Raw genomic sequence first — 16249 nt, 5'->3', positions numbered from 1 at the left:
AATCAGAAGCTCTCGAGCCATATGTGGCAGTTTCAGTTAAAATATCAGACTAAGAAAGATTTCACTCCCCCCCCCCCCATCTATATGTCCCCTCCCCTTTTTGGGTGGTGGTGGGGTGTTCAACCAGCAAACAATAGCATTGAGCAGTTTTGATTTTTAATTTCACAGTTCATGGGTCTCATCCATCCATCTGAGGTCCACTACCAGATAAAAATCCTGCAATTATATTTAACGGCATTGTGTTAAGAGCGACTGCAAAAGACAATACACATGCTCAGAACAGGCCCACTCTCCCTCAGACCAGCCCTGCTGCCCTTGGCCAGCTCAGGAAATATGTTGGTATTAGCCGAAATGGGAGCGAAGGTGATCACTGACAGGACCACCATCACGTCTCAGCCTCCTGGCAGCCATCTTGATCTACAAAGGAACCTAGGAGCACAGAAAACAAGCCTTTTGTAAACTGAAACCAGCTTCTGTTCTAGAAAAGTGAAGACGTGCCAGGTAAAATTTAATTTAAAAATATCTTTTAAAACTTAAAAGCTGTCTTAATATATCCAAATTTAATGGTCTAAGTTTTGAAGAAACAAAATCTAATGAAATTTAAATGTCAGCATTAAACAGTAAGTTTCCTCTGGACACTTGTATGGGCATCAGTTTTTATCTTCAAATATAGCCTACCTTTCAAAGGCAGGGAAGATGGCCATACTGAAAGGCAATGGAGGTAAAAACAAAGTTCAGGGGTCCTTGCCCTCCTTCATCCTAGCTACTGACTCAAGCACAGCTAATGCCACAAAGTACATAAAAAGTACAAGGACCGCTGGCTTTTTCATGCAAAGCCTCAGTAGCAGTGTTAACAAGGAAACCAATGAAGTGCCAGGCCATTACAAATGCCCCATTGAGAAACTTAGCTAGTTGCGTCACTTCCACAGGCATACAGTCCTTTCAAACTAGCTGACTGTGCCCCCAAATTTCATTGCCTTCTATGCAGAGCTGGTTTGTGGCATCCTCCCAGTGAAGGACACCTGGGGAACAGGGTTATAAAGTCAGTGCAGCAAAAGGAGGGTGGGAGGGTAGAGCACCAACAGTTACACCAGGTGTTTTCCCTCTGCTAACTTCTCTACAAGCTGAGACTGGGTGCCACAGGGCCTTATCTATCATGAGTTTGGCTATTCTGTCAATCCTGGCTTCTCCACAATGGCAAATGAGCTGGCTACAGACATTTTAAAAATGTGCTTCATTCATTCACCTCATCAGAGATGTTGGAGCCCCCCACCTGTTTTGGAAGTCAACATTCTGGCCTCAACACTTTCTGATGTTCCTAGGGAATGTTCCATTGGAAAGAAGAATCCACAATTGTAACTGTGTATTCCAGAAGAGTCTCAGAGGTATGGAAAACTGGGTACTGTTCCGTGGCCAAATTTATTGGACTATCAAGAACAAGGAAATAACCAGGCCATATTCTTTTTGCACACACAGCTCAGGAAATCTGGATCAGTTTACATCTTAGAGATACTGGACCTCAAATTCTATAAAGGCTGGGAAAACTAAAAACACTAGCAATGTCTTTATTTGAAATCCAACTAAATACAGGGAGCAGGTTTCTACTTAAGACCCAGCTGCTTCTCCCTAAGGAGAAATTCTGCTTAATTTACCCTCCTCTGACAGGGTCTCCTTAAAAAAAGGAAAAATGGAGAATAATAATAATTTGCACCAAAGCAGCACAGGGCCTATTCCCTACCTCTTTTACCACCCCCCCCCAATTTTACTCATAAACCTTAAAGCTCCCCACCCTACATGATTGAAGTAATCTCCTGGGCATACTGTCAAACTATGCTGCCGTGGTTTGATGCCACAGCTAAGTGCTGACTTGAGCTTCTGAAGCCTTCCAGTTATACCCCCAGTGACCTATTTAGGAGGTGAACATACTTCTCAGAGAGAGAGCACCATAATTTTTTCCCTTTGGCCCACTTTTCTCTCAGATGATCCCTAACCAAAGAATGATCACCCTTAAAGGTCTGATCGCGTGCACACAAACGATAAGATTTGAGGAAAGCTCTTATGCAGCAAGCATACAAATCTTGGACATGAGTTCTTTCCCATAATTTCAATAAACTGCAGCTACTTTTCTTACCATACAGCTTACTTCAACACCAACAAACTGAAGCCTGCAGTCAAAGATGTCTGATATCCGGGGCGCCTGGGTGGCTCAGTCGGTTAAGCGTCCGACTTCAGCTCAGGTCATGATCTCACGGTCCTTGAGTTCGAGCCCTGCGTCGGGCTCTGTGCTGACAGCTCAGAGCCTGGAGCCCATTTCAGATTCTGTGTCTCCCTCTCTCTCTGCCCCTCCCCTGTTCATGCTCTGTCTCTCTGTCTCAAAAATAAATAAACATTAAAAAAAAAATTAAAAAAAAAAAAGATGTCTGATATCGTGGAATGAGGTGTTATAAGAATTAAGTTAAGCTAGAATGGCTAAGTGTCATCTAAGCCAGGCAAAACCATGAGGAGTAAAAAGGAAGGATAAAGAAAACAAAAATGAGGGGCAACTGGGTGGCTCAGTCGGTTAAGCGTCCGACTTCACCTCAGATCATGACCTCACAGTTTATGGGTACGAGCCCTGTGTCAGGCTCTGTGCTGACAGCTCAGAGCCTGGAGCCTGCTTCAGATTCTGTGTCTCCCTCTCTCTCTGCCGCCTGCACCACCCCTCCCCCCTGCCTTTCACACTCTCTCCTTCTTTCTCTCTCTCAAAAATGATTAACATTAAAAAAAATGATAAAGCCAAACAATGTTTATCAAAAGGCCAAAATCACTGACAGAATACTCCCTATATTTAAGATGCTTTCAAAAAACGGCAAGCAAGGGGAGCCTGAGTGGCTTAGTCAGTTAAAGGTCTTGATTCAGCTCAGGTCATGATCTCACGGTTCGTGAGTTCGAGCCCCACATTGGGCTCTGCGCTGACAGCACAGAGCCTGCTTAGGATTCCCTCTCTCGAGCCCCTGCTCAAGCTCTTGCTCTGTCTCTCTTAAAATAAATATATAAACTTAAAAAAACAAAAACAAAAAATGGCAAGCAAGATCAAGGAAAGTTGAATATAGCCAGCCTATGCATAAAAAGAACTATAAGGGGCACCTGTGTGGCTCGGTGGGTTATGCATCCGACTTCAGCTCAGGTCATGATCTCGTGGTTCCTGAGTTCGAGCCCCACATCGGGCTCTGTGCTGACAGCTCAGAGCCTGGAGCCTGTTTCAGATTCTGTGTCTCCCTCTCTCTGTGGCCCTTCCCTTCTCGAGCTTTGTCTTTCTCAAAAATAAATAAACATAAAAAAAAATTATAAGGGACACCTGGCTGGCTCAGTCAGAAGAGCACCCAACTCTTGATCTTGGGGTCATTAGTTTGAGCCCCATGTTGGGTGCAGAGATTACTCAAAAAAAAAAAAAATCTTAAAAAAATTTTAAAGAAAGGACTAGGTAGGAAAAGTCATAAGTTTGGACACATTTAACAAGATTAATGAAGTATAATTTTCATAATGCATTTTGACCAGTAATTGAGGATTGTCAATTGAAAAAGTTCACTGTAGAGTTTCCCTCTAATGTTTCCAAAGCTTCGTTAAAAACAAAAATCAGTAGAATGCTATCTGATGGTTCAATGCATGTGAGAATTAAAAAGCTCCCAGCTCAGCATAGGACCCCAGGGCTGGTGGAAAGAACAACAGTAGCTCCTCATTGCCAGTTTTGTAACGTACCTACAATCACTTAAAGTTCTATGCATTTCATTAGCTTCTCTGCTCTGTTCTCTGCACAAATGCAGAGCAGAGAAAAATAATATTCAACATCCCTCTAAGGATCACAGCTGGATAGAAAGTCTGTAAATGTGTTTATGCTGCTACAAACAGGGTTCCACCCTGGAACTCAAGCTTGCTAGTAATTCTGAGAGGTTCCCTCAGCCTTGTGTGGCCGGGTGGTAAAGTGATGTCTTTGGGCTACGGTTAAATTCAAACCCCGCGGAGAGTCCTCTTGCTCACTCAAGCTTATTTCAAAAGAGCCTCACGCAGAGCCCAAATCAGTGGGAAAGACTGAAGGTAGGTTCAGGCATGGAGTCCCTGCCCTGCTGTTACACTCTCTGTCTTTTGTCCTTTCAAGACTGGGAAACATTTCCTGGGAGATATATCTCGTACAGTTTATCAGAAAACAGGGAGGGGCGCCTGGGTGGCTCAGTCGGTTAAGTGTCCGACTTCGGCTCAGGTCATTATCTCAGTCCCTGAGTTCGAGCCCCACATCGGGCTCTATGGTGACAGCTCAGAGCCTGGAGCCTGCTTCGGATTCTGTGTCTCCCTCTTTCTCTGTCCCTCCCTGGCTTGTGCTCTGTCTCTCTCTGTCTCAAAACAAAACAAAACAACAACAACAAAAAAACCCGGGAAGGGCAAAGACTTAAAAACCAACACTATTAACATACAGGAAAGCAAATGTAATTAGGGAGAAAGGAATGGTCACCTTCTGTTTTTTGTTAACAAAGGTACCACCCACTTGGTAGAACTAGACATCGTTTCTGTTCCCCAACCAGTGCTTATCTTTGTGTCTCTCTCATTTGTAATACTACCAGGTATTGCACAGCAGTGAGCGGAGGAAACGGGTCAGCCTCTGGCTTTTAAGTAGTTTAGTGAGCATTTAGTACATGGTTGCAAAAGGGAAAGTAGCCTTTTGAATGAGTGAGTCAAGTTTTACATTACTTGAAATTTCATCAGTCTGTAAGGTGTGCTCGGAATTTGTTTACCGTGAATTCAACAACAGCTCTACATAGCAGACAAATTCTTTTTTGCTGATGGGTCAAAGCAATGATTTCTCCTTTTATCAGTGTCTACTGTACCCCTCAAGTGTCTTCCATCTCCCGTGCAAATGTGCTAAAACTTCATCTTTTTTTCTTATTTGCTGAGACCTAGATTCAGAAATAGTATTAGGCTTAAAGGATGAAGACTTTGACATCTGTAAATGGCAGGCATAAAAAGGAGTCACCTTCTTATTCTTCTTAACTGCTCCCAAGTCATGGGAAAAGCAGTCAGCTAGTGACCTGTGCATGCGTCCTGGGCATGGTGACAAATCCGCAATACCAAAGTGCCTTTCTGAAATTTGGTCTAGGACTTGCACTGAATACAATGTCCTCCTCTTTCAGGAAACTGGCAGGGGGACAGCTGTACTCCTGTCCGGTCTCTTGGGAGGCTAGCATTATGCGGAGGTGCTCTTATAAGTGTCACTCATTGAATGGCAATGCAGCTGGCCATGTTTGTACTCCCTGGGGACTCTTAAGTTAAAGGAAGAGCAAAGTCGAGGTGGGAAAACAAACTGCTCCCCTCCCCCTGCTGTGGTGATTTAAAATTCTGGCACCTTAAAATAAGAATGCATTTCTAGGAGCCTGTGCTGAATGATCATAATAATATAACCATCAAAACCCCAAGAGCATCATCAAAACCCCAACCAGAATCTTTGACTAGGGTGGCCTGCTTAACTACATGCCAAGGAACTGTGTATGTGCTGGGGGTGGGACAAGAAGGTTGAGATAGATTTTAACACTCTTATGTATACCAAAAGCAAACAACATTCAGCTTCATCTATTTTCTATTGCCTTAGCACTTGTAGGAGAAAAGATGTACCCATTTCTGTTAAGAAGCTGGACATCTGCATTTCTAGGTAGCAAAATTCCTCTTGGGGGCATCAAAACAGACTGTTTGTTTTTATAAACTATATAAAACCTTCAGGCAAATATTCTCTTCACTCTGTCTCCCTATTTATTGCTACCTGGGCCTACATAAAGACACATATAAACAGGTGAGTTCACCGCAGCGTACAATTTTTGTTGTTAATGGAGTTCAAAAGATACCTCAATTGATCTGGAGTTATTTCCATCCCAAGCTGCCACCAATCAAAGCGAGAAAATTAAAATTGTCCTCCTTAAACTAGAAATCTCCAAGTACGAGGGATTTCTATACACAGAAATTTTATATTGTGACTAGTGGTGCCTTAAGGCAGGTGGCAGATAAGGTTCTCTCCACTGAGATGCACCATCCTGACTAGAGTTCACAGAAGAAACCTTTTACTCACTGTCATTACAATGATAATAAAAGCACAGCCATTAAAGTGCGCTTAAATCAACTACCTTTCTTCTACATAAGACTCAAAAATTAGAAAAATAAAATGGGTGAGTGAAAAGACAACCCACAGAATGGGAGACAATACTTACAAATCATGTATCTGACAAGGAACTTGGCATCTAGAATATACAAAGAACTCTTACAACCTAGTAATAATAGTAAAAAAAAAAAACCCAAGTAACCCAATTAAAATTGGACAAAGGATCAAAATGGACATTTCTCCAAAAAAATATACAAATGGATAATCAGCACATGAAAAGATGTTTGGTATCATTGGCCATTAGGGAAATGCAAATCAAGGGGCATCTGCGTGGCTCGTCAGTTAAGCATCCAACTTCGGCTCAGGTCATGATCTCACAGTTTGTGAGTTTGAGCCCCACGTCAGGCTCTGTGCTAATAGCTCAGAGTCTGGAGCCTGCTTTAGATTCTGTGTCTCCCTCTCTTTCTGACCCTCCCCCACTCACACTGTCTCTGTCTCTTGAGAATAAATACACATTAAAAAAGTTAAAACAAAACAAAACAAAAAACAGCACTCCCACTCACAGGACAGGTTTTTATCAAGAAGATAATAACAAGTATTAGAAAGGATGTGGAAAAATCGGAAGCTTCCTATACTGGTAAGAATGCAAAATGGTGTAGCCACTTTGGAAACCAGTCTAGCAGTTCTTCAAAGGTTAAACATGAGTTACCCTCTGACCCAGCAATTCCACTCCTGGGTACACAACCAAGAGAAATGAAAACAGATGTCCACACAAAATGTGCACACAAAAGTTTACAGCATCATTATTCCCAATAGCCAAAAGGAGAAAAAACCCAAATGTCTATTAACTGATAAACGAATAAACAAAAGTGTGGTATATCCATAAACAGACTAGTATTCAGCCATGAAAAGGGATGAAGTACTGATAAATCCTACAAGCGTGAACCTTGAAATCTCACTGAGCCCTTTTGAGTATCACTGGTCTTTTCACTGAGAGCTCAATAAAAACCAGTGTTTCATCTGACACACAGTCGTGACTATTTGGATCCTTTTTCAGTTCAAATTAGATAATTTATTTGTCTCATTTTATGATTTGGCTTTTAAAAAATTATCTTGGAGATATACTTAAGAAATTGAAACAGACCAACATGAATCCCATCTCCAGATGTAAAAGAAGACAGTACCTAAACATGTCTTTTATATACTTACACACAAAAAAATACACTAGTCATTTACAAAGTTTAGTTAGTGGAGCCCATCTGTAAAGTACTTTGAGAGCCTTAAGGAGCAGCAGGAAATTGATGAGATTACAACTGCATCCTACCTTTCATTAAGTATGGTAATCAATTTGGGGATAGGCCCAAAATGAAAAATTTCTCACAGTAGGACCACTAACTACTTGCCTTAGGTTACACAAACACTGTTACCTTTGAAGAGCATTACCTCCTCCTTCACTTTAAAAAATTTGATACTTCATTTTTTTTAAAGTTTGTTTATTTATTTAGAGCGTGCATGCGCACAAGTAGGGGAGGGGGTAGAGAGAGAAAATCCCAAGTAGGCTCCGCACTGACAGCCCAGAGCCAGCCGATGCGGGGATCGAACTCACTAACCACATGAGATCAGGACCTGAGCTGAAACCAAGAGTCTGACCCTCAACCAAATGAGCCACTCAGGTGCCCTCTGACACTTCCTGTCTTAACCACAGCCATCTAGGTCACCAACATTTTGTGAGTAAACAACTCATTCGAAATATTATTACTATTATTATTATTAAACAGTGATTATCCTCTTATCTATGAACCAAAGCACTCCTATCACAAGAATTAGCCCCTTAGCCCCACATTAAGTTTACAAAGCACGCATGTGAAATTGAGCTAAAATTGAATGTTATCAGACCCTCCCTGTTTGAGTGGAACATTTAAAAACAATACTACACACCCAGATTCCAGTGCAATGCAGCAAATGTAAAAATAAGTAAAATACACATAAAACCAAATCAGGTTTGTTTATCGTTGAATCATTTTACTATTGAGGGGGCAGGGTGACGGGAGGAAGGCCAGATGCTGTCACCTCCAGGTCTTCAGTGCTAAGCTTCTAAGCACTTAAAATGTCAGAAACAACAGATTCATAAGGTAATATTAAAATGAATGTATTTTAGGGGTGCCTGGGTGGCTCAGCCAGTTGGGCGGCCGACTTCGGCTCAGGTCATGATCTCGCGGTCCATGAGTTCGAGCCCCGCGTCGGGCTCTGTGCTGACCCGCTCAGAGCCTGGAGCCTGTTTCGGATTCTGTGTCTCCCTCTCTCTCTGACCCTCCCCCGTTCATGCTCTGTCTCTGTCTCAAAAATAAATAAACGTTTAAAAAAAAAAAAAAAAGAATGTACTTTAATTCATCAGTAGACTAATACTATTCTCATGAGGAGCCAAACACAACAAATCAGAAAAATCACCTTCTTAAATGCTCAAACGGCAAAGATTTTCTGCAAGGCAGTTTTCTACTCTATGTGTGAAACCTTTCTTGTTATGACTCACTGAAAATTAAATATGCAAAACTCCAAGCTGAGCTTAGTTTTGCCTGTGCACAGAGACCTTTTTACTCTCATTCTTCGAAAACCTCATTTTGGATCTTGCTGCCAACACCAAAGAGAGGAAAGCCGGCCAACAATTCCAAATATAACATGCGGAGGCAAATGCTACAGAAATCTGTCTGACGGGAAGCAACCATGCTGAGGTCTGCTGAGGTAGATGCACTTCTCAATCAGACCGTTTTGGTCCCTCGGTCGTCTAGAGCAAAATGCCATGAGAAAGCAATCAGAGGAAAACATCCAGTTTCCAGGCAGCCTCATTACCGAAGACCTACGGTATTTATTCACTTTATCAGTGAGAACAATCCATTTCAAACACAAAGATGGGCCAGTGGCAACTAGAGCTCCACAAGTTATCGTAATTTTTGTAAACCAGTTTTTAGGGACCAATCCATGGAGACCAGTATTTTCCGAAAGTCCAATGAATGCCATGACGATTATGATAGAGAGGTCAGGTTCACCAGAAAACACAAAAAAAACCCGTATCTCTTTCCAGTTCTCCTGGGGCAGGTTTAGTAACCCCTACTACCACTCTGAATAACTGATAAACCAGTTCAACTTAGATAAAATGATTACACTATCACTTAAACAAAAACAAAAAATCACCTCCTCGAGTTTAATTCTTTAGAGAGGTCATGGGGCTGAGCACAGAGCAATTCATTCCCCAACCCAGGGGATCATTACAGAAAACCCAGCTATAGGGCTTCCAGTCTAATTGGGAAGAGAGAACTGCTCCTCATACAAAGCACTGGCCCCTGAGAAAAGAAAAGACAATTAAAACAGTTTATCTGACCAGTCATTTCCTCCAGCAGTTTATCTTAGAAAAATCCCCTGTGGTTATGGCTATGTCACTACGCCCAGGAGGTAAAGTTTGCCTAGAATCACTTCTGGAACATTTTACTAGATCTCCTTCACTGAGGCAAGCTGGCAAGGGACACTAGACTGAAAAAAGAACTTGTCTCAGACAGCTTTGAATGAAGACCCACAGCAGCACTGAAATTAGGATCTACAGGATTTGTAAAACCTCCACCTTCACTCTTGTACATTGTGAATATTAAGAAAATTAACATTACGATGCTTATCTAAGTACAGCTGACCCTTGGAAAACATGGGTTTGAACTGCAGGTCCACTTGTATGTGGATTTTTTTTTTGAGAGACTGAGAGAGTGGGACAAGGCAGAGAGACAGAATCCCAGGCATGTTCTGCAAAGTCAGTGCAGAGCCCAATGCAGGGCTCGAATTCATGAACCACAGGATCAAGACCTGTGCTAAGATCGGATGCTTAACCAATTGGCCACCCAGGCGCCTCATGCAGATTTTTTATAGTACAGCACTATATCTTCTCTTGTTTATGATTTTAATAGCATTTTCTTTTCTACAGTTTACCTTACTATGAGGATACAGTGTACAATACACGTAACATGCAAAACAGGTGTTAACTGTGTTACTGGTAAGGCTTCTGGTTAATAGTAGGCTATTGTAGTTAAGTTTTTGAGGAGTCAAAAGTTATGCAGATTTTTTAATGCTTGCAAGTCGGTGCCCCTAAACTACCCCAGCATTGTTCAAGGGTCAACTGTAATCCAGTCTTAGCAAGTTAAAAAGGGAAGAGAAAATATAGCCATACCTAACTGCACTCCCACATGGCACAAGTAAGCAGTAATGGCATGAATTAAAGCCAGCACACTCAGGAATCAAAATTTCTGAGACTGTCAACTGCTTGACCTAAACTCTGGTGGAGATGGTTAACGAAGTACTTCACTTGTGCTGGAAAGAGTGGAATAGAAGGCAGGAAAGTGGGATAAGCCTCACTTAAAAGAAAGCTTCCTTCGTTTGTACCAGTATCTAGAATGTTTTGTAATTTATATAATAACTCAGATAAGTCAATGGTACATTCAGTACTGGCATCTTCACAGAGAGAACTGGAAATGTGAAACAAACCCTGCCTCATTTACTAGGGTTCTGGAATCTCTGATTACCAGCTCCCATTCATGGGCCTTAAAAAAAAAAAAAAAAAAAAAAAGTAAAAGAAAAAAAGAAAAGTATTCAATGAAATGCAGTCTGGGCAAACCCGAGTCTCACCAACAGCTAAAAGTACCTCCTTCTCTCCTAGCTGAAGTAGAAACTGTTAATTGTTACAACTTGACAAGACTTACACTCCTCTAATTAGAAGATCCAGGTTGGGTTTTAGAGTTTCAAAGCCGAAAGTCAGGCAAAACAGTTTTTCCATACCTAAAGTTTCTAATAAACAATCTCAGCTTCCTAAACAAATGAGACTAAAGATAATGAGTTTATTTTTTTTTTAATTTTTTTTTCAACGTTTATTTATTTTTGGGACAGAGAGAGACAGAGCATGAACGGGGGAGGGGCAGAGAGAGAGAGGGAGACACAGAATCGGAAACAGGCTCCAGGCTCTGAGCCATCAGCCCAGAGCCCGACGCGGGGCTCAAACTCACGGACCGCGAGATCGTGACCTGGCTGAAGTCGGACGCTTAACCGACTGCGCCACCCAGGCGCCCCATAAAGATAATGAGTTTATAGGGGCACCTGGGTGGCTCAGTCGGTTAAGCATCTGATTTCCGCTCAGGTCAGGTCATGATCTTGTGGTTGGTTGGTTGGTGAGTTCAAGCCCCGCATCCCTCAGTGCTGACAGCTCAGCCTGAAGCCTGCTTGGGATTCTGTGTCCCACCCCCCCCACCCCCACCCCCCGCTCTCTGCCCCTCCCCCACTCACGTGTTTTCTCTCTCTCAAAAATAAATAAACATTAAAAAAAAAGATAATGAGCTTACAAAATTCTCACTCAATACAGGAGTCATCATTCTTGGTTAACAATAGCTTCCTCCTAGAGGTAAAACATTAACCCACATTTTAAATCAAGAAGCCTACAATTCAGTCTGGGTATATGTATCAAACAAGCACAATAAAAAACACAAGCAACAGGAAAAAAACTGATAAACAACATAACATATCCAGGTACAAATCTCTTCCTTGCTCAAGACCAGCACAGGAAACTTGACCAGAGAGATTTTCTCCAGGTAGATCACACCTTACAGGAAGCAAAGGTTAAAAAACCACAGACCCTTCCTGCTGGTATTAGTCACTACATAATAAAAAATTTAAAGCCAGCAACAAAGCTTCCTCCAGGATAACCATTTCTGTCCCTGCAACATTACAAGCGAAGATGGGGTGCCCTCCTGGGCAAAAGCATCTTGGGAATGGTAATGGGAGCTTCCTACATAACTTCTGACCACAGACTTAATTTGCCCGGTATCAGTCATCTGTCTCGTAAGTGTTCCAAAACCTGCAATTAGTACAAATATACAGTAAGCACTACTCCACAGAGAGACAGAATGTGAATGGAACACTGTAGAGAACAGAAGGAAAACCTCTTTTTTTTTTCCAGAGGACTAAAAAAAGGCAATATCAAAAACGGGGGGGGGGGACAAACAGAAGCCCCTCTCTTTCCCGCTCTCTCACAAACGCCTGTTTCACTCAACTGTTGCTGAACGACAGAACAACACCCATCAGAACACGACGCAATCTGGGTTCCCTGCGCTGATGGAGGATTTTCGTGGAGGGCAGAGATGATTTCTCCAGGCAGAAACTGGAGTTTAAACTCTTCCTGGCCGGATTGTTCTGGGCTGAGCTGCTGAGGAGGATCACGCAGCGGGCGATCAACCCAGGTCCCTCCCTCTCTCTCCGGTCTCTCCCCTCCTCTCGCGTTCAGTAAGGGGGGGCGGGGGGAAGCGCTCAGCTTTCCAGCTCTCTGCTCCTTAAAAATGCCCTCGCGGAGCCAACCGCACACAATCCTGCCCCAGCAGCAAAGAATTTTGCCGCGAAGGGCTCGCCGATCCGGAGCGAAGTGAAATCGGCGCCCAAGGGCAATTTTAATTGTCTAACCCGACCCGATTTCCTAAGAGGCGGCAGCGCGGGGAGGGAAAGAGGGAGGCAGCTCCGAGAGGCAACAGGGGGCAAGCGGAGCCAGAGAAAGGGGACCAAAGCGGCGAGATCCTAGCCCTGGCCCCCGAGGAGCTTCTGCAGAAAGGACCCCGAGCCTCTACCCCCACCGTTCCCCGGGAGACGTTTGCAAATCATATATGCAGCCAAAATGGCGCTGAGAATAAAAATATAATTTAAAGGCAGGTCGCCATATTGTAAACAGAGAAGCAGAGAAGAGGCGGACTCGAGAGACACCCTCCATGATTTCTTCCACAGTCGCAAGCGCCCGGGCGTCCGGCCCCCCGGGTCCGTACCAGGCCACCTCGGGCGGCCGAAGGCCCCACGCACCCGCCCGCAGGAGAGCCCAGCCCGGCAGGACCCCGAGGGCGGCGGGCGCGCGGGCAGGCCAGCGGCACCGGGCCCGGAGCTCCTCCCCTTCCTCCCCCGCCACCGCCGGCCGTGCCCTGCCGGCTCTGTCCCGGCTACCCAGAGACTTCCAATCCCAGATGGGGCTCTCCTCACTCGTCCCAACCCCCACCTCGGGGTCCGGACACACCGCTGCTCCTCCCCCCCCCCCCCCCAAACGGCTAGATCCCAGCAGACACCTGGGGGCGGGGAGGCGCTCGCCCCAGCGGCTGCAGAAAGTCAGCTAGCGGCTGCAAGCGCCCGTTATTTCGGCAGCCAGGGGTAGGCCGGGTGAAGGAATGTGCCGAGAAGGGTCAGCGAAGGAGCTCCAAAGGGGTCCCCAGACCTTACCAGCACTGGAGGTGGAAGGCGGCCGGGCAGTGGTCACAGCACAGGAGATCCCCACCTTCTTTGCAGCTATCGCAGCTGTCGTGGTTGGTGGCCCTGCCGCTTCTCCGGGGCTCTTTTTCAGGCTTCCGACTCCGCTTTTCTGCCTCGTCCGTCTTGGGGGGAGCCAGCAGAGCTTGGATTTGCTGCACACACACATAAACGGCGTGTGTGCACACTCGGAGCTCCCGGGCGGTCCGTCGCCCCCCCGGCAGGGCTTCTCCGTCACCCACCCCTCTCCCCCCTTTTGTCCTTCTTCCTCCCATCCAAGCTGCTCCCAGAACCTCTCAGCCCCCCGGAATCGGGGGGAGCCCACCCTAACAGCGTTCCTGCAGCACAACGAGAACAGCCTCTTCCAAATGGGGAGGATCAGGGTAGGGGGATGGGGAGAGGGTGCGCGGTTCCCTTCTCGCCACTTCCTTGTATGGACAGTGGGGGACTCCAAAGCCAGGCTCTGGAGAGGCCTGAAACCCGGTACCCGGACGTGCTGGGGGAAGCACAAAGGGGCCGACAAGAAGGGGGTGGGGAGGCCCGCCGGTGCAACGACATGGAGTGGGTTGGTGCCTCGGGAGAGCGAATCCAGGGCGGCGGGTAGGTGAAACTGCTGCAAACGTCCTCGGAGGCTAAGCTCAGCCCCTCGAATTGCAAAGAAGGGAGGGAGAATCTGGGTGAGGAAGAATCCCCCTCCCCCGGCCCTTTTGCGCTGTGAGCTCAGGACCGGCTTTGTGGGGCGGAGGGCGGAGGTTCCCTCCCGGCGCTGGGGGAAGGGGATGAGGAGGGCCACTCTTACCTCCATCAGCCCCCCCGACGTGTCCAAGTCGTACACGATCGTCTTGGTCTCCATTTTCTCCCACATTCATCCACCTCCCGGGCTGGGCGCTCTCTGCTCCGGCCCCCCCCAACCCCGGGGGGAGGGGGGAAGCGGGGGGAGGGGGCGCTCCTGACCCCGGCCCCCCTTCTTTTTTCCCAACACGGGTCCCGACTTCCTCGCCCTGGCTCCCCCCCACCCCCCGGCCCCCAGTCCCCGGGACGGCAGCGTCCTCCCCACGGGCCGTGAGGGGGGAGCGGCCCCTCAACCCCGGCCCGGCGGCTGGCTGCACGGTGGGTCCCGGCTCCGGGGGTCAGGCCTCGGCGGGGCCTAGTCCCACAGGCTAAAGCCGGCGCTGGCGACCGCTGGTCCGGCCGGGAAGGCTGGCGGGCGCTGCCATCCCGGGGTTGGGGGGATAGGAGGGGGGGTGAGAGGTTAGGTGAGGTTGTGGTACGTGAGGTGACTGCGGGGAGGGTGATGGGGGGTGGTCCCCGGGCTCCGCCTCTCGCCGCCGCCGCCGTCTGCGTCCCGGCTGCCGCGCACTTGGCGCAAACTTACCGCGAGCGCCCGCAAAGCCACCCGCGCAGGCGCCCCGGGATCGCCGCTCGCCGCGCGCAACCGCAGTGACAGCCGGCGGCCGGGCTCCCGCGCAGCCGCAGTGAGGGGGTACCCCCCAGCGCGCAGCCGCGCTGGCATTCGTCTGGAGCGCCGAAGCCCCGCCTTTCTGCCTTGCGCCAGCGTACTGAGAAGAGGAGGGCGGAACCTGAGGTCTCGCGCAGGCGCCTGGGAGAGCCTCTAAGGGTCACAGCGCAGCCGCAGGAACATGGGGGCTCTTCATCCATTGGTGTTTGTGTATAGAACCAAGAATACTCTGTTCCTGCGCAGGCGTGTTGAGAATGCTCCCCTCCCTCCCCACAACACAGCCGCCTTCCGCGCAAGCGTATTGTCACCTGCAGGCCCTAACAAGAATGCTTCTACTTTCGCCATTTTGGTAATGGGATATAGGCTACCATGTCCTTGGAGTCCTCAGGCATGAACAGGAAGGAGTAAGGTGTGGTGTTGGCTGGAGCTGGTAGGCTGTCGGTGACAGCTGTGCTCCTAGGGTTATTGTACAGGATCGTTTGGTTCCCAGCGTCAGGTGTGGCTGGACTAGGCGCCATATTGGTAAAGAGAAAAGAAAAGCCACCGCGACGGAAAACTATTCTTTTGGTGTGGGGTTGGATGGCTACTGTTCACACTTCCCTCTCGCTCCCGACACTAAATTTTAGCCTGAGAATCTCTGCCTTGCGTAGTGATGACACCATGGAGGGTTCCGCCTGCTCGTTACTATCCTCTCTTGATCACTGTCCCTGGGAACGACTCCAGAGGAGGCCAACAGCGAAGAGTTAGTAACGCTGACAACGCCCAGCTACCTGCCTATAGAAGACTTCAACTCCCAGTTTGCAATGCGCAAGAGGGCCAAAGGGCGGGCGCGAGCGCATTGCAACCTGGGCGCAAGAATCGCGATGGATCTGGTGGATTGTGGGAGCCGTAGTTCTGTGTGCATGCTGTGCACTGTATGGTGGGATGGCCTCGGGGAAGAGTGATTTGCCTGCTGGGAGGGGATGCTTTTGAGAGCTGCAGTGTTGTGTATTGGGATTTGTAGTTTGAAGGCCTCACCTCGAATTCTGGGCTTCCCTCCCCACCCCCCACGGCACCTTTCTCTCCCATTGGTGTCGTCTTCAGAGATGGCCAGTTATCTCTTGCCTGACGGTAGGGGAAGAGGTGGCGAAGGGAATGGCATCACTGTGCCTGCCACTAGGCGTTTAGTTGGCATTGTTGCCAGGTAATTGGGTCCGGCTCGCCTCTGATATTAAGGGGGTTCTTAACGTTTGAAGAAGGATAAAACTAGAAAGGGATTAAAGACCATCTGTGTTAATCTCATTTCCAGATGCATAGAGAGGAGCAGTGATTTTCCTAGTTCGCATAGTGAATTTATGGCAGACTTATGTATGAATGAAACAGATTTGATT

The 16249-nt window shown here is 47.1% G+C and overlaps 1 protein-coding gene across 5 annotated transcripts in view; it reads right to left on the bottom strand.

The window, feature by feature from the left end:
• PHF12 (PHD finger protein 12) overlaps positions 1–14847 on the bottom strand; it is a 41700-nt gene extending 26853 nt beyond the window's left edge. Inside the window, exons 1-2 of one of the 5 annotated variants that reach the window (XR_006962277.1) lie at positions 14220–14847; positions 13394–13575 (exon numbers count right to left, since the gene is read on the bottom strand). Coding sequence is in view for 3 of the 5 variants with exons in the window: in XM_047080712.1 (XP_046936668.1) it covers positions 13394–13575; positions 14220–14285 (248 nt within the window). In the remaining 2 variants the exon portion in view is untranslated. The remainder of the gene's footprint in view (positions 1–13393; positions 13576–14219) is intronic. The other 4 variants (XR_006962278.1, XM_047080712.1, XM_047080710.1 and 1 more) reach the window with 4 other exon arrangements.
• Positions 14848–16249: the final 1402 nt, after the last annotated feature.

This window comes from Lynx rufus, unplaced genomic scaffold (assembly GCF_022079265.1).
Source record: "Lynx rufus isolate CCGP_SWC_20201006 ecotype Redwood Valley unplaced genomic scaffold, mLynRuf1.p SCAF_18, whole genome shotgun sequence".
In the NCBI taxonomy this organism is placed as follows: domain Eukaryota; kingdom Metazoa; phylum Chordata; class Mammalia; order Carnivora; family Felidae; genus Lynx; species Lynx rufus.
Note: the sequence above shows the minus strand (reverse complement) of the source record. Positions and strands in the feature narration are given on the sequence as shown.